This window comes from Gaeumannomyces tritici (assembly GCF_000145635.1).
Source record: "Gaeumannomyces tritici R3-111a-1 unplaced genomic scaffold supercont2.7, whole genome shotgun sequence".
NCBI classification, from domain to species: domain Eukaryota; kingdom Fungi; phylum Ascomycota; class Sordariomycetes; order Magnaporthales; family Magnaporthaceae; genus Gaeumannomyces; species Gaeumannomyces tritici.
The window spans coordinates 1086945-1107304 of NW_008804551.1; the positions used below are offsets into that span (position 1 = coordinate 1086945).

Consider the following 20360-nt stretch of genomic DNA (forward strand, 5'->3'; position numbering starts at 1 on the left):
GATGTGCTACCGACCTAGACTTGAGGAGGGCATCGGTGGCGATGTGACGCCATGAGCGCGCACATCCTCGAGGGTATCCTGAGGGCGGCGAGGAACCCATGATGGATAACCTGACGGCTCCCTAGAGAAGCCAAGCGCTGGGTCCGACACTTTTGTCTGTTTCCCCGTGTACGGCCATGTCCTGGCCTCTGTTGCGTATACGCTTCGTCGGCATGGGAGGAGACGAGGGCATGTGACAAATACTGTATAAAATACCTACCAATGTATATGAGCTTATAGAACTCTCTCCCTACCTACTTGAGTCGAAATGTAGACGAGCATAAACTGCTTTTGTTTGGGAGTCTAGTCGAGAAGGCAAAGAATGGGTACCTCGCATCTATCAAGGTATGTATATGTATATATATGTATATGTATGTATATGTATGTTCTGCACAAACTACCAAAAGTTTATCAAAGCCGGCGATGTTTAGGTGTAACCTGAAACAGGCAGACCGCCCAATAAAAGGCCGTGCCTTACATTACAACAACCAGAATTCGTTTCTCATATCATTCACCGTGTTTGTTCCTTTCCCATAGTCTACCATTGATTGTATTTTTTTAGCTAGGTATTTTTTTGGATCGTGGTAGGCTGATACGGTGCCCGGAAAAAAGTCTAGACCGCAATTTATTCCCCACCACCACAAAAAAAAGAGCCCATCCGGAAGACTTCGGCACTCCGGCAAAGCGAAAAACGTTATTATGGCTATAAGTAATGCCTTTTGCATCAAAATAATCACAAATCCCTTAAACGCGTGTTTTTTTTTGGGCGTAGAGCGCGGCGCGGGCATATTGTTTGGCTTTGGTGCTAGTACAATTGTGGTGGGAAAGGTAGAGTTTGGGTGGGGGAAAAAATTTGCGGTCCAGACTTTTTTCCGGGCACCGTGCCTGCCAGGTGTCAGAATCCTATCTCATGCCAAATCCAGATGCGGCATTATGATAGGCACATACTAGCCGCCGCCATTGCTGCACCATTGCGCCTTCATCGTCCTAGACAGGGCCCCCCGCCGGCCGGTAGGAGGGGTGGCGCATGCAACATTGAGTATGCAGCCCTGGGTCTCCCACCCTGTTTTTCTGTCAGATGGCCCAGAGGGATAAAATGGTGTGCAGCCCGGAATGAGCTCGCTCGGCTTTCGTTGCGGTTAAAAAGGTAGGCCATGTGTTGGGTTTGGGAATCCTTCGACGCAACACTTGAAACGAGCAACGAGGCGGGGTAGATAGCGCCCGTGCAAAGCGTAGGTACCAGCTACCTACCTGTACCTAGTACCAACTAAACAACCAAACAACACGAGACACATCCCATCCGGCATGGCGCGCCTCTACCTCTGGGCGGCGCTCTCGTGCCTCCTCGCCCCCGTCACCGTCCTGTCCTGCCTCAACGCCTGGGCCCTCGTCACCACCGGCCGCCCCCTCCCCCCGCTGGCACTGCTCGGCGGCGGCGGCGGCGGCGACGAGCCCGGCGGCAAGTGGCAGGCCCGCCTCCTCTGCCTCCTGGCCGCCGCCCTCCTCAAGACCCAGCACTCCCTCCTCGCGCGCCTCCGCCTGGCCCTGCGCGCGCGCACACTCGGCTGCGGCGACGCCGCCGTGTACCCCGACGCGGACCCGCTGCTGCTGGGCATCGGCTGGTTCCGCGAGTCGGTGGCGGCGGCGCGCGCCGGCACCTTCTTCGAGCTGGCCCGGGTGCGGTTCGAGAGGCACGGCCGCACGCACTGGAACCGCGCGCTGGGCGGCGGCTGGATGCTGGTGACGGACGAGCCCGAGAACGTCAAGGCGATCCTGGCCTCCCGCTTCAACGACTGGGAGATCGCGGGCCCGCGCCGGCTGGCCGTCATCCGCCAGCTGGGGCCCCGCAGCGTCTTCACGTCCAACGGGCCGCTGTGGCAGCACGCGCGCGCGTCGATCCGGCCCGCGTTTGTGCGCGACCAGATTGCCGACTTTGCGCGCCTGGACCCGCACGTCGGGAACCTGCTGGCCGCGCTCCGTTCTGCTGCTGGCGCTGGCGCTGGTGAGGGTGGCGGCGGCGGCGGCGGCGGCGGGGGAGGAGGGGTGGTCGAGCTGCAGGCGCTCTTCGCCATGATGACCATGGACTCGAGCACCGACTTCATGCTCGGCCACAGCACCCGCCTGCTCGAGCGCGGCACGCCGCCCGGGGCCGCCGCCTTCCTCGACGCCTTCGACTACTGCTCGCTCAGGGGCGCCGAGCGCGCCCGCCTCGGCGTGCTGACGCGCTTCGTGCCCGACGCGCGCTTCGAGGCCGGCATCAAGACGATCCGGGCCTACGTGCGCGAGTACGTCGCCGACGCCATGGCGGCGAGGGAAGAAAAGGAGAAAGGGGAGAAGAAGGAGAAGAAGAAGCAGGTGGTAGGGAGCGGCGAGGATGGGGATCAGCAGCAGGACGGGGAGAAGAAGAGCTACATCTTTTTGCACGAGCTCCTCGACTCGGGCGCCGACGAGGAGTTCATCCTGGACCAGGTCCTGTCCATCATCCTGGCCGGGCGCGACACCACGGCCGCGGGGCTGTCGGGCATCTTCCACTACCTCGCCCGCGACCCGGGCGCCGTGCGGAAGCTGCGGGCCGAGATGGAGGGCCTGGGGATCGAAAACCCGACCTGGGAGGAGTTGAGGGGGATGAAGTACCTGCAGAACGTTATCAGGGAAGGTATGAGCTTTCTTCCCCCCCTCTCTCTCCCTCCCATTAGTCTTTACGATCAATGTCTGACCTCATGATGAATTTCCTCCAAACAGCCCTCCGCCTCTTCCCACCGGTCCCGACCAACTCCCGCGACACCGTCAGGGACACGGTCCTGCCCCGCGGCGGAGGCCCGGACGGGAAGCTGCCCATTTTCGTGCCCAAGGGCACGCCCTGCCGCTACTTCCTGCATACGATGCACCGGAGGAAGGACGTCTTTGGCCCGGATGCCGACGAGTTCCGCCCGGAGCGGTGGGAAGACTTGCGCGTCAGGTAAGTCGAGAACATCCTCTTGACGTTCGTTTCCTCTCGTCGGGCCGGCGCTAACCCATAGACATGTGACCCATAAAAACAGCTGGGAGTATCTGCCGTTCAGCGGCGGCCCCAGGATCTGCATCGGCCAGCAGTTCGCCCTGACCCAGATGTCCTACGTTGTCTTCCGCATCATGCAAAACTTCGAGTCTTTGGAGCCTGTGGATTCGGGACCGCTGCTGATAGACGTGAGCCTCATCTCGTTGATGAAGAACGGCTGCAGGATCAAGATGACGCCGGTGCGAGACGCCAAGTGATCCGGGCTTCATGCGAAGAGGCGCGGGATATGACAGGGCGTGCCACAACTGCACAGAAGGGCAGTCTTGTTTCCCATTGTTGACCTGGTGCTCGTCTTGGCCATGTGAACCGACAATGTACATGAATTCCCAGTTTATCTCTCATAACAGCAATCCTAGTCTTTCAGAAACAGAGTGATATCGAGCTCCCACAAGACTACCCACGCCATCTTTCAAAACATGGCACTCACCGCAACAAGCTTCTTTGCGTGCTTGGCGGGCCCCACCATATACATTATCGCTTGTAGCGAGCAAAGCCAGCCAGAAATGTTGTGAAACCTGGTATTCTCATCTCTGGTTGTTCTAGCTTGCGTTGAATCTGCATCTCTCTTCAAGTTTGACCACCCCTAGACCATGTTGGCGGGAGTCCTGATATCTAGCAAGACGAGGAAGAGAAAGTTAGCCAGGGGTTCAAAATAGCCTAGACCTGGAGGACATGTCACAGAAAGACACTCTGGCATCACTCACCACCAGAGTCCTTGGTCTTTCCCTCCCGAAGGGCCTTGAACAGGGAGGTGACGGTGTAGTGCGAGCCGTGAGCGCCCTCTTTAGAGCCCTCAGAGAACTGGTGCTCGCTGTGTCCGAATGCAGACGGCAGCGGCGGCAATGGTAGAGGAGGGGGAGGAGGAAGAGGCGGCGTCGGCAGCAGCATACCTTGGTTCTGGGGTTTGAAGCTCGCAGCGGGGGGCTCCGGGGCGCGCGACTGGTTCCCGGCGGTGGCGGCGGGAGCGACGCCGTCGAAACCCTTCAGCTCGACCTCGCCGTCCTTGCGGGCGTGGACGCCGCCATATTCTTCTTCTCCGTCGCCACTCCTGCCCGAGCCCTTCCTGAACTGGCCGCCGCCGCTGTCGCCGCCGTCGGCGCCGGGAGAGGAACGGCCGCTGGCGAGGCGCTTGCGGTCTCGGATGGCGCGGATCTGCCAGGCGAAGATGGCGATGACGAGGATGCCGAAGAAGACAGAGACGCCCGCGATGACGCCAATGTCGGTCGTGCTGAGGCGCGAGGCGTGGGAGTCGCCCAGGTAGGCACCTGGGTCGATGATGGCCACAGTGGCGTTCTTGTCTGTGGGAACGGTGCCGTAGCCAGCCATTGTGGATTTTTTTTTCACTCTTGTTCTTTCCTCTGCTGCTCGTGGCTGGTCAGAGATTGGACGGGAGGCTAGAGTGAACTATCGGCGCGAGATTTTGATATATGGCCTCTCTCCGAGTGCATACTTGGGTGCTGAAGGAGCTCGGCCTCCTCCGTTTTGGTTTCGTTCTCCTTGTCCCGAAGACAGCAGAGAGTGCGATTCTGAATTTTTTTTTGGGGTCTTGTGGTGTCTGTTTGGAATGAAACGAGTGTATGGTATCCCGAAGTTGAGGGCAGACTGAGGTAGGCGCTCCTCGGCGTCTGTCCTCAAGGAATCAGACAGCGAGATGGAGGAGACAGAACGGAGAAGATTTGTAGAAAACAAAGGGAAATGAAGAAATTGGAGCGGGAAGTCACCGAGAAAACAGGGAGGAATTCAGGGTGGCAGGATATTGGGTTGGGGGAAGAATTTTTTCATCTGCCCAGGGAAGGAAGGGACGGCCGAACACGGACTCCAAGGAAGGCAATCACAAAACCCGGCAGTGAAAGACGACGACCACTAGCGCTACCCCACGATGCCACACCAAATTCGCTCCCCGCCGCCTTCACTGCCACCAACCAACCGCTCGTGCAATCCTCAACAGAGCAGCGGGCACGCAAATGAAGTGCTAGCAGCCTTGTGCAACGGCCGGCCTTGGCTGCCGTCCTTTTGCATTCCTTGTGCCCGTCCTCTGGTCCTATCGAACAGAGACACAGGCTAGAGAAAGCTAACCCGACTCCAGCGCCCATCTATTTAGACGGAAAAGCCGACGGGAGACACTGTGGGTGGCTGGACGCGGTCCGGCTTCCCAATGATGTTGGTCAAACAAGGGAAGCCGCCTGCGTCACATATCAAATGCCACGGGCACGGGTACGTGCAGCCCGCTTTGGAGCACCATGTACTATTGGCCTACTCGGCCGGGCAAACATGCATTTGTTATTGACACCCTCTTAAATGCATTGTTGTCAAGATACATCTTCTTTCATGCTGATCTCCCCCAACCCCTTCTGCTAATTCCAACGACATGAATCTGCCACCACTGCTTTCTCGGTAGCGTTTAGGTAGTTGGACATGAAAAGGGGCTTGGGGATCTCAGCCAGATACAGACTGGCCGATTTGTGACCAGTAGAGATGCCCTCCCGTGCAACAGGGTGGGGCTGGGTGGTGTACATGTCCGCCTCGGTCAAGATATCGTGTGATATCCCGTGCCCAGCCCCTCTACTCTCCTCATTGCCTTCCTGATACTTGCCGGGAGTTCCACAGATTCGGCGTTCGGTTCGGATAAGCAAATAAACCGCTACCAGATCGGTAAGTAATGGCTTCGCTAGCGTGTTCCACTCACAATGCAGCATTACAGCTTGAGAGCGATCGACCAGCGAAGCTAATAAATTTACAATCCGGGAAGCGCATTGCCTTGACACCCTTCCACAGGTGCTGATGTGCAGTGTAGACACGGGTGTGCTGGGGCAAGTGTGGACGCTTTAACCCGGGGCCACGGTTGCATTGCACAGGCATTTCCCGACTTCAACACGCTTCATGAATGCAAGGACTATGAAGCTGTACGTAGATGGGGAGGGGGCCACCAGGTGGCACCCAACGGGCAGCTTCCGGAGGGGTTTATTGCCGAACCCGAAAAGGGATATGTGATTCAGCTCATTCCCTGGATCCATTGTCGAGAGAGAGAAGTCCAGAGAAGTGTACGAGGTCAAGTTAAAAACCCATGTGCTCCAGTCTCTTCAACAGTTCCTTGCCGAAAAACAGACCCATCCGCTTGACCGTGTCCTCACTCTGCATGCTGAGGAAGTCGGGGTTGTCGAATTGCCAAGGCAGAATGGCGTTGAGCAGGGCGTCAAAATCTGCGATATTCTCAATGCCGGCCATAGTGCTTGGCCGTTCCGCACCCACCTCCTTCAAGCTATTCTCCCATGCCTTGGCAAGGTCCCAGTCCCAAGTCAATTCCTCGCCCTCCTCGAGGCACTTGGGGCCCGGGAGGTCGTTGGGGAACGTCCCGGTCAGCTTTCCTTCCCTCAAAGCCATTTTGGCCTTTATCATGGCACTGCTCTCGTTCGTTACGTCGCCGCTCCAGCCCTGGAGCTGGCCCATATCTCCATTAAAAAAGCGGAAGAATTCGAACGAAGGGTGCAGGATGGTGGAGAAATCGTAGTCTACGAAGGCCGTTAAACGGCCCGAGGTCGGATCGACAAGAATGTTGTTGGTATCTGCAGCTCCAGGGTTAGTATCGTATGGCAAACGGTGTCCATGCCGTGGAAAGAAGGGCCTGATGGCTGTTTTACGAGGTTAAGGTGGAGAACTGCTCACTAAAATCTCCGTGCACAATAACCTTCCTATCCTTCGAGGTAAAAGAGGCAAAGAGTCCGGGGAATGCGTTTTGGAGGAAAGCATCGAGGCGCTCCCGGACACCATTCGCCCGCCAACCCTATATCGTTGGGTTGGCGTCGGCCTTGGCGAGCATCCTCTGCAGGCGCTCAAGGTAGTACTGCTAATAGGAAGGCCAAGGTCCGGCGCCGACGTTAAACATGGGCCCGCTTACGATGCGGCCGGATCCGTCAAATGTTAGGCCGCCGAAACCTGTAATGCTGTCGGGGAGTTTGCAACTTTGCAGGCCCTTAAGGACCCTTGCCATGTCCCTAACTACGACCTTCTTTACATCCAGGGACATGGTTTTAAACGCCTCATCGCCAGGCGTGCCGGGCATGCGCTCTTAAAGGATCCAACCTTGAGAAGTGGCTTCGCTGGCCCAGGCAAAGATGCGAGGGACCACGTCCAGCTCGATGCTGCGCAAGGCAGCCGAGGCCAGAGTCATAATGGCGACTTCGTTCTCGACCCGAGTGGCGTAGTGCGCGCCCTCAGCGTCCTGGTTGGTAAGTTTCAGGATGAAGTCGTTGGTGCCTGCCGGGATGGGCACGCAGCTCTGCTGCTGGTGGCATTGGGTCTCGACGGTGGTACCGTGGAACAATGCGGCCGAGGGCGGGAGTCTGATGTGATAAATGAAGTTGTTGTATTTGAAAGGACAGTCTGGGTCATAATGAATCGGATTGACGGTGGTTCGTTCCAGGTCCTTCGCGTCCATAGATAAGGATCAGAAACATAGTTCAACTTGTAACGGGGTGTCTGGGAAAAATACCAACCTCGCCTCTGAGTCCCAGGTGCCTCGTCAGGACCCGCTGCTGGATGAAGTCCAGACGCTCCTGGTACTTGGCGTGGTTGGGGCCCGACATCTTTCCTTGCGGATTGGACTGGCTTCTTCTCTTTGTGTCGTTGGAGTGAGTGGGCCGGGGGACGCCTGGTATAAGGTCCGCTGGCTTGACGGGTTTTTATGGAGCTGCCGCCCTCTCCGTTTCCCCACCAATCGCTAGAGCACGCTTGCAGGCACCAACAACCACCAGGGGACCAACTCCATAAAACGCCATCTCCAGTCTCGATCGAACTGCGACATTTCAATTTCTCTATCCACAGCAGTTTTGTTCAACCTGGTGTCTCGTCTCCTCTCGCCGCTCTTTAGGAACCATGAGCCTGGAAAATGACCCCGATGACCCATCTTTGCCACTTTGGCTGCGCGAAATGCGCCGCCGCGAACGTCATCGGCCGATAGCGGACCCCTACGATGCGCTCCTGCTCGAGGTGGTCTTCGCCACGCACCGCGGCAATCTCGACCGACTCAAGGTGGCGCTCGAAGCCCTGACACGGTCTCGCGGGCAGGTCGACATCAGCATGTACCACGACTACCCTGACGCAGAAGGCATGGCTATAATGGGCGAAACACTGCTGCAGACAGCCGTGAAGCGCGACCACCTTGATGTGGCCACGCTCCTGATCGCTCTCGGTGCCGACTTGGAAGCCTCTGTTGGTTACAATGATGAAATGTACACGTCACTTCATGGGGCAGTGTCGCATAACAATGTCGTCTTGGTCCGGCTCCTATTGGATTCTGGCGCCGATGTCCACGCGCGCTGGTATAATGGGAGCGACGACGGCACGGCAATTTTTTTGGCGACATGTGGCAGAGGCAAGGCTGCGATCGATACGCTTGAGATACTGCTGGATCACGGTCTTGATATCAACGATCCATACCACCAGGGGCGCTTTGGGAATCGTCTGGTGTGCATACTATCCTTCTCTTTCCTTTCCGGCGTACGTTAAAATGCTGACGTGAGCATAGATGAAGAATGCCGTGTACGCGGGCGGCAGTGGTCTCGAGCTTGCAATACATTTGATACGACGCGGCGTAGCGCTTTCCCAGCATCACTACGCATGTTTTTGTGAAGTAGTCAGCGACAGACGATCCCCCGAAGGTCTGCGATTCCTCGTTGACGAAGTCGGCCGCCGTGAGGTTGAGGATTACCTGATGGCGCTCTTGTGGCTCGTACGAGAGGAGTGTTATCCTTGTCCAGCGGCCCCATGCGAAATGCGCCTCGAAATCATCGAGTTTCTCATATCACGCCTCATATGCGATCTGGGTCCCGGAAAGGCTCTAAAGGATTTGCCTGAAATCGATACTCTTTTGCGGAAGGCCTCCAGTCATGGCTACACGGCCTTGGCACAGCTCTTGCGAGAGCACGAGGTCGGCGTTACTGGATCCCCTCCCATCGCCAGTAATCACAGTAACTAGACTGGACGTTTGTATCAACCCTGGCGAGCCTCAGAATATTCAGTTACTATTTCAAGTCGGCGTGAGTTTTATTGCGGTCGATAAAGAAAAGTGACTTTGACGAAACATACGCGTTCGTTTATCTTGTCTTTGAGCAACCTAAGGAGTGACCAGACAGTATACTGTGCCCACGCGACTGTGCCTCGCGATCCCTCAATAGAACAGTTTGTTGGTGTTTGTTGGTGGTTCCATGTCAGTGGCTATGCTGGCTGCTGGGTGGATTTTCTTAGTGCTGACTGCCTGGGCTCGCGTGGTGTGGCTCCCTGCCCCCCGGGTGACCAAAAAGACGACAGCAGGCGATCCACCCGTGACACCACCTGACCAAGGAGCCGACGTTCGGTTCCATAAACAGCTTCTGGGGAACAAGGCTGAGTGTGCGATGTCGCGCTCGGCACCCATCAGCAGGCTCGACTGTTGGGTGTTGGCGCAGCGAGTGCACCCATGGCTGTTGGTTCTGGCTCTGGGTCAAAGGCTGACTGTGCAGCGTTGGGCTCTCGTCCATCAATTACTCGCCGGGAGGGCGAATCACGGTTGTTGGTGGCTGCATTGGAGATTTGCACCCCGAGACAAACGAATCGCAATATCAGCACGAGGCTCAGGTACTGGTTGGCGAGTATAATAGAAGGCCGGTATCATTGATTAAGATCATAAAAATGACATCTTCATCTTCGCATCAGCATTTTCAACCATTCAGCAACATCCCCGAAATCTAGCGACATTTTCAGACATCTAGCATCCTCCATACTTCTCCTTCTCTTTTATCTTCAGTCACAATACAATCAGAAATCACGTTCACCTTCAGCTACAGTATCCAGACATCCGCAGATCACCCACTTGCCAATCATCCTACGGCAGGGGCAGGCCATACGAACTAGGCTTTCATCCCACAGCGCATCTTCAAAATGAAGCCTCTTGCTTTCCTGGGAGGCCTTTCTGTCCTCTCACTGGCTTTCGGGCTACCGCTGCCTGCCAACCCACCTCCCAACCCACCCCCCACAACACCTCCGGCAAAGACAGACATTGGTAGGTCTGTGGTGCTGAGGAGGCTGGGGCCAACTCGCCCAATAGGGCCTTACAACCTGGGGTCTCAGATCGACCCATTCCCTTCTCTGGAGCTTGCCAACGGGGAGAAGAAGGAGCTGACAATCTTTAGATTCACTGCCCACTTTCGCATCAATGGGTACGCCGAGGCCGTCGCGAGAATGCTCGGATCCGCGTCGCAACCTGATAAAGTCGAACACAACCGTGAGCAACTGGACAAGTTTTGGGCAATCATGGCCGAGTTCGCCTATCATCAAGTCGTCTCGTTTGCAGACGATTTCAGGAAGGGAGGAGGGATCGGTCGAAAATTATACGCTCCCCCGGGTACCGTGATGCTCAAACGCACTGGACCGAACGAGTTCGTAGCAGGTTCGTCAGCTCGCGCCCCCGGCGTACTCCCTCGCGACTTGAATGCCTTTTCTCGGCAAGGCAAGACCGGCGTTTTCATGGAGAAATGCCTGGAAGGGACGACAAAAACCGGCCATGACAAGAATGGCCTGTGTGGCGAGCAAACCGCGTTTGGCTCCGAAGCCGATTTGTCGACATGGAAGCCCCCAGTGCCACTAAGTCAGTGCACCCCATGTCGGCCCACCCCCCATGATCGCCCACTCTGTACGCTTCGATCAACACCAACCCTACTGCATTCAACTGCAAATTTCTACCTCTATTCAAGCAACCTCGATGCAAGATACAGCTGATTCCTGATCAGAATTTTCCGGGCTTTCAAACGCTGTATTCACTTCCTCTTCAACTGCACCCCTCGTCTCTGCAACGCGCCGGATATCCACGAAGGTCTCGTTGGGATCTGTGGCCACCCTTCTCCTTTTGCGAGGCCGCTGTGCCTCCAATTGGGCTTCCAACTGCCTGATTTTTTGATGGGCGGTAACCAAGTCGTATTCGTAAGTACTGTAGCTTTTTTAAAGCTTTCTGAAGAAAAGCCGGGTTGTAAGGCTTGCAGGGATCCGGGCTTTAATAGAGCTAATTTGCGTGGCTAACTCTCTCGACTGCTTGGGGATTTCCCATGGCACTTAGAACGTCCGGGTAGGAATTGTTAAACGTTGTTTGGCCTTATTATCCTTTGCAGATTGTTGAATTCCGGCTCGCCGGCTGTCCTGGCTAAAGTTGTCGAAAATAAACCGGTTCATAAAGGGTTTGGCCATATTGCAAGGCCAAAGGCCGGCCGGCCGCCACCCCGCTTTTATATTAAAGGCAGTAATTGCTTGTGATCGTGCGTGGGCATAAGCCGTTAAAAATTAACGTTTTCCTATTACTATTAAGCAGGTAAATAAAGCCTAAAACCCGATCTTTTGGCGGTAAGCCTGTTTTAAAGGGCTAAAAATCGATAAATTAAAGGGCTGCAGTACGTGCGAGGTATGGGCAGGCAGATATAGGAGGAAAACGTTGCTTTATAGGCAAAGAAACATAAACTCCTTGGTAACGTGCGATCCGTGCCCATCTAGGATCAGGAAACGGGGCTCAGGGGTAAGGGGTTGGGTGCGTGGGAGGAACACTTTTTGCAGCCATTCCAGGCCCGTAAAATCCGTGGTTTAGCCGTTATTTGTAGCAATAAATTCCCACCCTCGGAAAGGGCCCAAATTTGCAAGAAACCATTGCTTTTGCACGCTTTTCCCTTTGAAAATAATGAAGGGAAGCAATGATACCCCCGTGGCCGAAATGCATTCGATAAACGAGGTCCACGTGCGAAACCCGGGCTTTTTACGTTGTAAAGGCCGGGTGCCAGCAAGGCCTAAAACAAGCCCGTTACCGGTCCTACCCTTTTGCAAGCCTCCTTCGTTGGCGTTGTACGTGTTTTCCGGCTTGATCCGGGCTACTTCCAGTATTTGCAGGCGTTGCCACCACTTCGTTATCGTTGCAATAATAGCCCCTTAAACGCGTGCGTTTTTTATGCGCTTTGATTTTCCGGTTCGGATTTCCAAATATCGGCTTAAAAAAGCATAAATCCAATGCTTCCCGAAGGGCTGGGAGTTACCCCCAAACCGGAATATTTCCTCTGCAAAAAACCGGATTTCCGCGTGCGTTAAAGGGAGGCCTAAAAATTCCTGTAATAAAATCCAGTTAGCCAAGCGATTCTCCTGCTCAAAGGCTATCCGTTAATACTCTTCTTTTGCCTGCCGGATAGGTAGGCGGCTTCGTAAACGCCCGCGTAAGGTTGACACCGGTATCCCATAAAAACGAGCAGCCCGTCGGATCTCGCCCTTCGCCTGCAACGCAGCGAAGGCTCGTTCGACGTCTTCTTTTGTATACTGTTTCTCCGGCATTTGGGCATTAGAATGCAGTAAAAAGTAAGGAAAACGGATTAGAATTGATAGAAATATAAGGGCGGGAGTACTCTAGAAGATTCTATGCTGTGGGCCTACAGAGTGGGCGATCATGGGGGGTGGGCCGACATGGGGTGCACTGACTTAACCCCAGCGGAGGGCGGAATCGAGGGTACGAACGGCTGTGAGCCAGGGACCGGATGGTATGCGCCCGATCCAAAGACGAACGGCCCTGCCATGGCAGTATGGTATAAAGATTATCGGGATACTGAAGCCATCAGAGGCGGTGGTGGTCTCATTGGCCCTTGCCAAGACAAAACAAACACCATCGGGTGCGAAACGCATCTTTAAAAAAAGCTCTATTCAGCAACACCGAAGAAATATTTCCCGAACGGCGGCAAACCGGGAGTAGCTCCATTCAACATCCAGGAGTTCGATAAATTCATAGCTAATAACGAGCTAACGATCGACCTCAGGAAAAACCCTCGCGAGCAGAAAGACCCCAAGATGCGGATCTTGGTCCCTCCCAACATTTCAGCGGTAGATTCGCCCTCGAGAACCCCTAAGGAGCTTGCTGAACTCAGGCCTGGGAATTGGAGGCCTTGGAATCCGCAGCTCTAGAAGCGAGCCGTCTACCCCAGGGCGAGGGCTCGGGCCAGGCCGCGACGGCCAACCCGCCCCCGCCCGGCGTGGTGGTCGAGCCGACCACCCCGCCACAGCAGAAGACGGCGGCGGATCCCCTCTCGGAAGGTATGTCGAAGATGTCCGTCGAGGACAAAAACAAGGAGGAGGAGCGCGGCAGGGCCCGGCTGAAGCCGCTCCGCTCGCCGCCCTCGCCACTCGCGGGGCAGCCCCCCCCAAAACGGCTGTCCCCCAGCCCAGGCGGAGGGGGCTCTCGCAACAGAGACGGAGGCACAGAATCTAGTGCTGGGGGCAGGGGTGGTGGGAGCACAGGAGGTGCCAGTGGTGGTGGCGCAAGTGGTGGAAACGGCGGTGGTGGAAAGTAACTTGGGAGGTGGAGTGCCCTCGAGACAGGATATTTAGACAACGGGTGAAAGGAGAAGGCGGCCGCCCGACTCAGTCTTGGATATGGCTTTGGCTTAACAAATAGTTTCCTCAGGTAAGCAGCATTTTCAGATGACAACACTCAATATAGCCTTTACCCTATTAAACACACCATGCCATGGTACTTGGCTTGGTGAAATTCTCGTCAACGAACGGAACGCGGGGATGAAGCAGAGATGGGTGAGTGCCATCGCAGTGGCGGGATGGGAGCAAGCTATGACGCATTGGTGTAAGTCAGTGCACACCCTGTCGGACCACCCCCCACAGTTGGCTTGGTGGTTGGGTCTCTGAATATGGACATAGTACAGAGGGCGAAACAGCTTCCGGGGACGGGTGATGATTGGAAGGTAGATACGAAGAACAGGACTTACAGACCCGGTGGCTACGGCTACAACTTGGCACTGGCATGCGTCCGGCTGAGCAGCCGCCGGCCCCTGACAGACCAGACCACAAACGACGGGACTATTTCCATCCAAAGTCTCGACCCCAAGCTCAAGGTACGCATGGTATGTGTGACCTGCAACGACCCAGAAGGACGGATAATCAAGCGAAAACTGAGCAACTACGGGATCGACACAGACCACGTACGCCTCCAAGAGACTCGCTTCCACGACAAAGCCAGCAGGGAACATATTTTAGCTACAGGCGGGGCGCGTATCCCGGTGGACGGCGAGGGAGGAGGCATTATGCAACATGACGTCCGAGCTAATATGCCCTGGACGCCAAATATGTGCGCCAGCTTAACTACAGTACAGTCTACATGGCCCTAACCTAACTGGAGACGCCTTTGGAGCCCGTCGAGTCAGCGATACAGATGGCCAACGCCGCCGGTGTGGGTGTCGCGCTCAAGCTGGGCCTCCAAGTCCAGCGATCCCGGGGGACATCACCGACGCGCTCTACCAGGTTGACCACCTCCATCATGAGCGCAGTGACCGCCGAGGGCATGCGCACGCACATGGGGCGAGAAGCCCGCCGGCGGCGGCCAACACACGCCTGGCTCCAGCACATGTTGGACTGCGAGGCCTTGGCGAGCAAGGGCTCGCGTCGTCGTCACCAAGAGCGGCCGGGGCGTCGTGGCGCTCGCTAGGAAGAAGAAGGGCCGGCGTCAATGCCAGCGCCTTTAGCATTGCCGCTCTTGGCTCCGCCGATAGCATCCCTTGGGGGGGGGGGGACGATATCCTCAGCCATGAAGACTTCACCTTCGCCAGCCCCTAGAAAAGCCCAGGTACCTACTCACTGGTAGACAGGAACGCCGACGTACGCTAGGAGGACACAGCATGCCAAGTAATCCTCAATCAATCCATTCTTTTTGCCCCTTTTCGCCTTTTTCAACTTCGTTTTCCTCCACTTCACGGTTTCCTTTCAAAGTGACTGTCATGGCACCCAGGGTGTCATATAATAGGCCCGTATCCGGGCCTCCAAGCCTCCCTGCCTACTATATTACTAGGTATATAGCAGATTTCTCGTAGCCGGCCTTTGGCCTTCAGATCCTACTGAATCCCATCACTTACCTGTACTACTCTACCGCAGGGTGCAGGAAGGGGAGCTTAAGGAGGAGTGGTACACCCGGTGGATTCCATTCAGCTCACGGTCCAGCCAGACGGGACGACAGAGCCGTCCGGTAGACTCGAGAAAGGGAACGGGGATGCCGACTGGGATCAGGAGGTTTAGGTCCAGGCGTGCTTCGGTATGTACAATGTGCTGCTTTCGAGAAGGAAGGAGGATGGGTTTTCGGACAGTGCCATTATCAGCCTCGGCGATGACACAAGGCGCTCCGAGTGTACGTCTACTGGGACTAGTGGTTCGTTGAAGTAGTTCCCGGGGAATCTTGAAAGTCGATGGAGATGCAGCAGTAAAGCCGGAAGGGCGAATACGTCTAGTGTTGGGCCTTCGGACCTTCATTTGCACGTGCTGCTTACAGGAAAGCCAAAGGGAGAGTGTATGTCAACACAATTAACTTGTCCAAAACAGTCGAAGGAGCATCTCTATTGGCCATACCGCTAGTAACTACACCTACCCCAATCCGGAAGATCCAACAAAAACCTCTCATTCAGAAAAACGGAACCATGGATGAGCCACCACCTCCTCGGCAGTCAGTCGCTTGTCTGGATCGTAGATGAAAATCTTGGACAGCAGGTCGAATAGCAGATCGGCCTCGCGCTCGGGGATCTTGGGGAATGCCTCGAGCATCTTTTCGGTCTCGCCTCCCGACGAATAGGCGACGGAGTAATTTCCAGCGACGCAGATGGCCGTCGGCTTCCAGACCATGGAGCGCAGGGGTGGCGGGTAGGGCTCCCTGAGCGGGTGCCACTCGGGCATGATCGGAGACGGCGGGTTCACGTCGGCGGGGTCCACGAGCCTGCCGTCTGCGCTGATGAACAGGCTGGCCGGTTCGTCAACGATGCCCCGCACGTGGCCCTCGAGGGGTCGCGCGGTGTCCGGGGGCAGGTAGGGGTCGCCGGGCTCGTCGTCCTCGGCGAGGAAGCCGTCGTAGTTGAACCTCGTCTGCGCCCAGTCCTCGGGGAGCTCCCCTATGACCTCGGCAATCACCGTGAGGGCGTCGGCAGGGCAGTTGGTATCCCAGTCATAGAAGATGTCGTCGCCCTTGCGGAGGCGGAAGATGGCACAGCCAAGGGCCCAGATATCCGAGGCCGGGCTCAAGGGCCGCCCGACGCAGGCCTCGGGCGCCAGATACTTGAGCGGTGTGCCGGGCCACGATCCCTGCGCGGGGCCAGACGCAGTGGCGAACGACTGGTCAAAGTCGATGATGCAAACCTCGCCGGTGAACAAGTTTACGGTAGCGGGGGCACGGAGGTCCAGCGGGGCGACCACGTACTTCGGCGCGTGGGGTTCCGGCGGCTCCCCGAGAGGGTTCCAAGAGAGTCCGTCTTGGGAGCACCAAGAAGTCTGAGAATCTCAGCTTCGCTGTAAGAGGCAAAATCCTCGGCAAGCCGCAGCACCAAGTTGCTCGGCGTCAGGTCTGGGATTTGTAGTCAGCCGCTGTTGCCCTTTCAATTTTCTGTGTTTGTCCTTGGAGGCAGAGAGGTGACGACATACCACCGTGACAAAGGCCGAGTGAATGAAGCAGCGCGAGCCCTTGTGCTACCTGCAGAGAGACCTGGCGGGCAAACTCAGAGTTGAGCCTTGCGTAGAGGCCTTGGGAGAGCCTGGACAGGTCCAGGCCCAGGACTGGGAAAACGAGACAGAGGTGTCGGCCGTTGGGCCCTTGCAGCCAGAAGCGTCGCTCAGGCACGGCAAAGAGGCGGGCATTGGCGAGATGTGCATGGTTCATGGCGACAGAGCGGGCCTCGTAGCCGGGTGACTCCTCAGCCTTCACCATCTTTAGGGTAACCCAGCGCTGGTCGGCATTGTCTCGGGCGAGCCAGACAGTGGAGAAGCCACCCCAACAGAGCTTGTGGACGATTCTGTACCGACCATCATCGTACTCTTCGCCGAGATGGACAGGATGATAGCCACCGATCTCGTATCTCTCTGGGTTCTCGCAGTGTTCGAAGCTAACCGGGGCGAAGCGCGGCGCCCTCCTCTAGGGTTTGGGTTTGGGTTCGAATTCCGCCATGGGGAGGAAAAGGGAGAAAAAAAAAAGGGCAAGGATTGCGTTGGACAGTGCAGCTGGTTGGAACAGTCGAGGAGATCAATGGCAGGCCCAGCCGCTCTTTTATTTTTCGTCGTCTTCTTCCAAAGTCCGGAACGTGCATGGTGTTTGGGGCGGCGTCGTGGTTCTGTCGCGCGTGTATATGGTCCAACTAGGATTGGGAATTTGAAGCTGGAACTTACAGAGCGACCAAAAGGGGCCCGAGGTGACTCCTCCAGGCTTCAGCGGCAACAACCCCACATGAAAGCATCCGTCTGGTGGGGCTCTGGCGGCAAACACCAGACCAACATGAACATGCCCGGAACGCCCAAAATGGGGCGATCCGTCACAGCCCGATTTGGCCAGCGCTAGCGGTGCATCCAACCAATGACTGTGCGTGCACAGCCGCCATCGATGTCTGTTGGCCCAGCCTGGGAACCTCCCACGCCTCACCCGTTTTTCGACCATGCGTCACACCGGACATCCCGCCAACCTCTGTGGATCACACTCCCTCCTCTTCAACATGCGCCTTCAGTTTACAGACAAGGCCACTAGATACAGGGAAGGTGCTTCTAACCACCTCGAGGTGGCCCGGCTAACATTTGGGATGATGCGCGCGCTTGCGCAAATGTACCCGTGGTCTTGGATGTTCTCCTCTTTCACACCTTCAAGCCCCGGCGTATTGGGATGCAGTTCGATGGACTGGGCAGATTGCGCAGATGCGCTACGTTTGATCTTGGAGGAGTTCTGTAGTCGGATGCAGATGCGCATATTTGCTGTCGGGGTAAGATATTAGGGAAAGGGGTTGCACGGTTATGTTTTGCTCTTTCAACGGACCTCTGTCTGTAGCACCCGGTTCCGCCAGACGAAATTATTTGTATACTACCTACCTAGGTACCTATTATTTCAACGGCGCGAGAGCCAATTGCGGCCCAGGCGGCATCCCAAAGCCCGAATTAGTATGTGACCACCATGTGTTCCCTTCCGTTTTGTGACGTCTCAACTCCATCAACTGTGCCAAACGCCGAGAATGCAGCTCGCACGGCTTCGGCGCCCGGTCCGAGCATATGGGATAATGGCAGATGCGCGGTCGCTGAGCTGAAGCTTATGTAGTCCGTGGAAACAACAAGTGCGTGTAGGGTGTGGCCCAGCGTACGACCCGAGGCAAAGGGGGCAGAGGCTCCTGTTTTTTTTTTGAAAGCCAACGCCTCCCTTTCTGGATGCTCAGGATCACAATTCCTGGTTAGGGAGGGCGCCTCCGAAGACATCCGTGGTGCTCTGAACATAAAGCCCGCTGGTAGCCTACATCCGTTCAAAGGAAAGCCCCCTAGTCTGTCTTCAGGTCCAGAACCTCACGCAACACCCAACACATCGTCGCTGATGCTGGCCTTCCCCAGTGCTTTGAGGAGCTCTCGTTCCATCATTTCTGTGGGGCCGCGAGGCTGCGGCCACATGGCAGGGTCTTGAATGGCAAGCCTCCGCAGATCTTGTCTGTTGACTAGGGCGTACCGCGGTAGAAGACTCTCCGTTGCTGCAAGAGGCAGTCCGGCTCTCTGCATCTCGTTCACCACGGCGTCGGCGCACTCCGCCCGGACACTTTCCTTGGCGTCAGCGTCGCTGATGGTATCATCCGAGTCCTGGATTTTGTTGTTTATGAGTGTGTCCATTTGACCGCGGATTATGGTGAACATTTGTCCCTGTATAACACATGATCGAATAATCTCTGCGTCGGTCTATAGAAATGTCTGTTATTAGACTGCGAGTAAAAAAAGGTGGTAGACGGAGTAGTTAAGGAACCCTTGATGGAGTGTAAAAGAGGGATGGATGTAAAGATTACCGTGCAAAAAGGAGCGTGTTTGCTTGTGTGCCCTGGTTAGAAAATGTAAATTCATATGCTCACCTCGCCGAAGCGCGCCCCCTGGACGACGAAGACATGGTCGAAAAGGTACAGCTTCATTCTGCGGTAGTACTCGATAGCCGTTACTCGAACGGTGCCCGATCCCGGAAGGTCGTGGAGGAAGATCCCCTCCAGGGTGCTTCCCTGGATTGACGGATGTGTCGCGTACTTTGCCCGGGCCGTCGTCGTCTCGGCATTCCCGGTCGCAGCGGCGCCGGGAGCCGTAGGGGTCAGGCCCCGCAGTGCGTTGACGATTGACGACTTACCGCTCCCGGCGACGCCGCAGACCGCGATGTGCGTGGCGCCTAGCTCGAAGTCGAGGCCCTGCCGCTCCTCGGCGATGCGCTCGTGGCTGACGCGAGTGGACTCGGGGTTGTTGGCGATGCCGGGAGCGCTTGCGAGCGCGGCGGCGGCGGCGCGGCGAGAAGACGTGACCCAATCCCGCAGAGGGCCGGCAGCGAGGGCCGCGACATTCAGCGCTATGGAACCTACGACGTAGATGCCGGCAGCGACAGGGGGGGCGGCCGCGGCCAAGACCGCAGGTGTGATCGGGATTTTGAGGAGGGCAGCGCCTAGAAGGGCGGGGACGACGATTAAAGCGCCCGAATAGTGGTCGTAACGGGCACCGACAATAAACGTAGGAGGTCCTCGGCTCATGGTGTCGCGAGATAGGCTGGGTGTTTGGTATTCGACTTGGTTGGTATGACCCGTTGGCGTGCCTGCCCGTTCAACAGGGGAAGAAGGGTCGGGTGCTGGGGATCATTATTCTATATACTTCAAGCAGGCCAAGTGACGATACCGATCATTCGTGGATGCCCAAGTGTAAACTGTCCTGGTGCATGGTGCCCAATAAGTATCGATTGTCCAATGAAGCACGTCCAACGCGAATACATTTGAGGTGCTCAGCCTTACTAAAGCTACTTGGAGGTACTCAGCCTGGCCAGGTCTGCGCTCGAAGATTACCGGCAGACTAACCGCAACGGCATCGATAGTATGCAGTAGAGGAGCGGGGTACAGGTCTTGAGTATGTACCCCCGTCCGAATAAGGGTACATCTACTTGTGCGGGTTCAAATCACCGCCCACGAACGAGGTAGTTGGCCCTCTGACGATTACACGTCAGTTGGGTCTATCCCGGTCTCCATTAACATCCTGACTGTATGCTGTATCATACCTCCCTCGTCGTCGCTGTCAATCGCATGGCCGTTGGGCCCAGACGAGAAGGCCTCTTGAGGTACCCAAGCAGCAGTTGCGCTATTATCCCTTCCTTATTGTGCGGCTCATCGAGCACATTCGGTTGCAATAAGGGAGCCGATTGCTACAAGGGGATCGATTCGCCGGAGCAGTCGATTTCTCTTCCATTTCCACCGCAGGTTTT

General features: G+C 56.3%; 10 protein-coding genes across 10 annotated transcripts; 6 read left to right on the top strand and 4 right to left on the bottom strand.

The window, feature by feature from the left end:
- Nucleotides 1-361: 361 nt before the first annotated feature.
- Nucleotides 362-803, top strand: GGTG_11679 (hypothetical protein; the record flags this gene model as incomplete). Its single annotated transcript, XM_009229570.1, has 2 exons — nt 362-420; nt 628-803. The coding sequence occupies 2 exons, from the start codon at nt 362-364 to the stop codon at nt 746-748; spliced, it is 180 nt and encodes a 59-aa protein (XP_009227834.1). The 3' UTR covers nt 749-803.
- Nucleotides 804-964: 161 nt separating this feature from the next.
- On the top strand, nt 965-3594 carry GGTG_11680 (cytochrome P450 52E1). The gene is made up of 3 exons (XM_009229571.1): nt 965-2695; nt 2782-2998; nt 3081-3594. Exons 1-3 carry the CDS (start codon nt 1345-1347, stop codon nt 3292-3294), a joined length of 1782 nt encoding a protein of 593 aa, XP_009227835.1. The 5' UTR covers nt 965-1344; the 3' UTR covers nt 3295-3594.
- GGTG_11681 (hypothetical protein) lies at nt 3299-4749 on the bottom strand. The gene is made up of 3 exons (XM_009229572.1): nt 4548-4749; nt 3802-4458; nt 3299-3709 (listed from the first exon to the last, which is right to left on the bottom strand). The coding sequence occupies exons 2-3, from the start codon at nt 4421-4423 to the stop codon at nt 3681-3683; spliced, it is 651 nt and encodes a 216-aa protein (XP_009227836.1). The 5' UTR covers nt 4424-4458; nt 4548-4749; the 3' UTR covers nt 3299-3680.
- A 1137-nt stretch (nt 4750-5886) lies between these two features.
- GGTG_11682 (hypothetical protein) lies at nt 5887-7680 on the bottom strand (the record flags this gene model as incomplete). Its single annotated transcript, XM_009229573.1, has 5 exons — nt 5887-6660; nt 6761-6878; nt 6993-7030; nt 7178-7520; nt 7591-7680. The coding sequence occupies 5 exons, from the start codon at nt 7678-7680 to the stop codon at nt 6152-6154; spliced, it is 1098 nt and encodes a 365-aa protein (XP_009227837.1). The 3' UTR covers nt 5887-6151.
- A 139-nt stretch (nt 7681-7819) lies between these two features.
- GGTG_11683 (hypothetical protein) lies at nt 7820-9286 on the top strand. The gene is made up of 2 exons (XM_009229574.1): nt 7820-8560; nt 8622-9286. The coding sequence occupies exons 1-2, from the start codon at nt 7970-7972 to the stop codon at nt 9069-9071; spliced, it is 1041 nt and encodes a 346-aa protein (XP_009227838.1). The 5' UTR covers nt 7820-7969; the 3' UTR covers nt 9072-9286.
- A 726-nt stretch (nt 9287-10012) lies between these two features.
- Nucleotides 10013-11387, top strand: GGTG_11684 (hypothetical protein; the record flags this gene model as incomplete). The annotated part of the gene is made up of 2 exons (XM_009229575.1): nt 10013-11050; nt 11184-11387. One exon carries the CDS (start codon nt 10013-10015, stop codon nt 10847-10849), a length of 837 nt encoding a protein of 278 aa, XP_009227839.1. The 3' UTR covers nt 10850-11050; nt 11184-11387.
- A 1127-nt stretch (nt 11388-12514) lies between these two features.
- On the top strand, nt 12515-13593 carry GGTG_11685 (hypothetical protein; the record flags this gene model as incomplete). Its single annotated transcript, XM_009229576.1, has 3 exons — nt 12515-12762; nt 12907-12970; nt 13030-13593. The coding sequence occupies 3 exons, from the start codon at nt 12515-12517 to the stop codon at nt 13435-13437; spliced, it is 720 nt and encodes a 239-aa protein (XP_009227840.1). The 3' UTR covers nt 13438-13593.
- Nucleotides 13594-13671: 78 nt separating this feature from the next.
- GGTG_11686 (hypothetical protein) lies at nt 13672-14582 on the top strand (the record flags this gene model as incomplete). Its single annotated transcript, XM_009229577.1, has 3 exons — nt 13672-13675; nt 13799-14001; nt 14277-14582. The coding sequence occupies 3 exons, from the start codon at nt 13672-13674 to the stop codon at nt 14580-14582; spliced, it is 513 nt and encodes a 170-aa protein (XP_009227841.1).
- Nucleotides 14583-15541: 959 nt separating this feature from the next.
- Nucleotides 15542-16835, bottom strand: GGTG_11687 (serine/threonine protein kinase; the record flags this gene model as incomplete). Its single annotated transcript, XM_009229578.1, has 2 exons — nt 15542-16410; nt 16553-16835. The coding sequence occupies 2 exons, from the start codon at nt 16833-16835 to the stop codon at nt 15542-15544; spliced, it is 1152 nt and encodes a 383-aa protein (XP_009227842.1).
- Nucleotides 16836-17867: 1032 nt separating this feature from the next.
- Nucleotides 17868-19839, bottom strand: GGTG_11688 (hypothetical protein). The gene is made up of 2 exons (XM_009229579.1): nt 18988-19839; nt 17868-18820 (listed from the first exon to the last, which is right to left on the bottom strand). The coding sequence occupies exons 1-2, from the start codon at nt 19639-19641 to the stop codon at nt 18440-18442; spliced, it is 1035 nt and encodes a 344-aa protein (XP_009227843.1). The 5' UTR covers nt 19642-19839; the 3' UTR covers nt 17868-18439.
- Nucleotides 19840-20360: the final 521 nt, after the last annotated feature.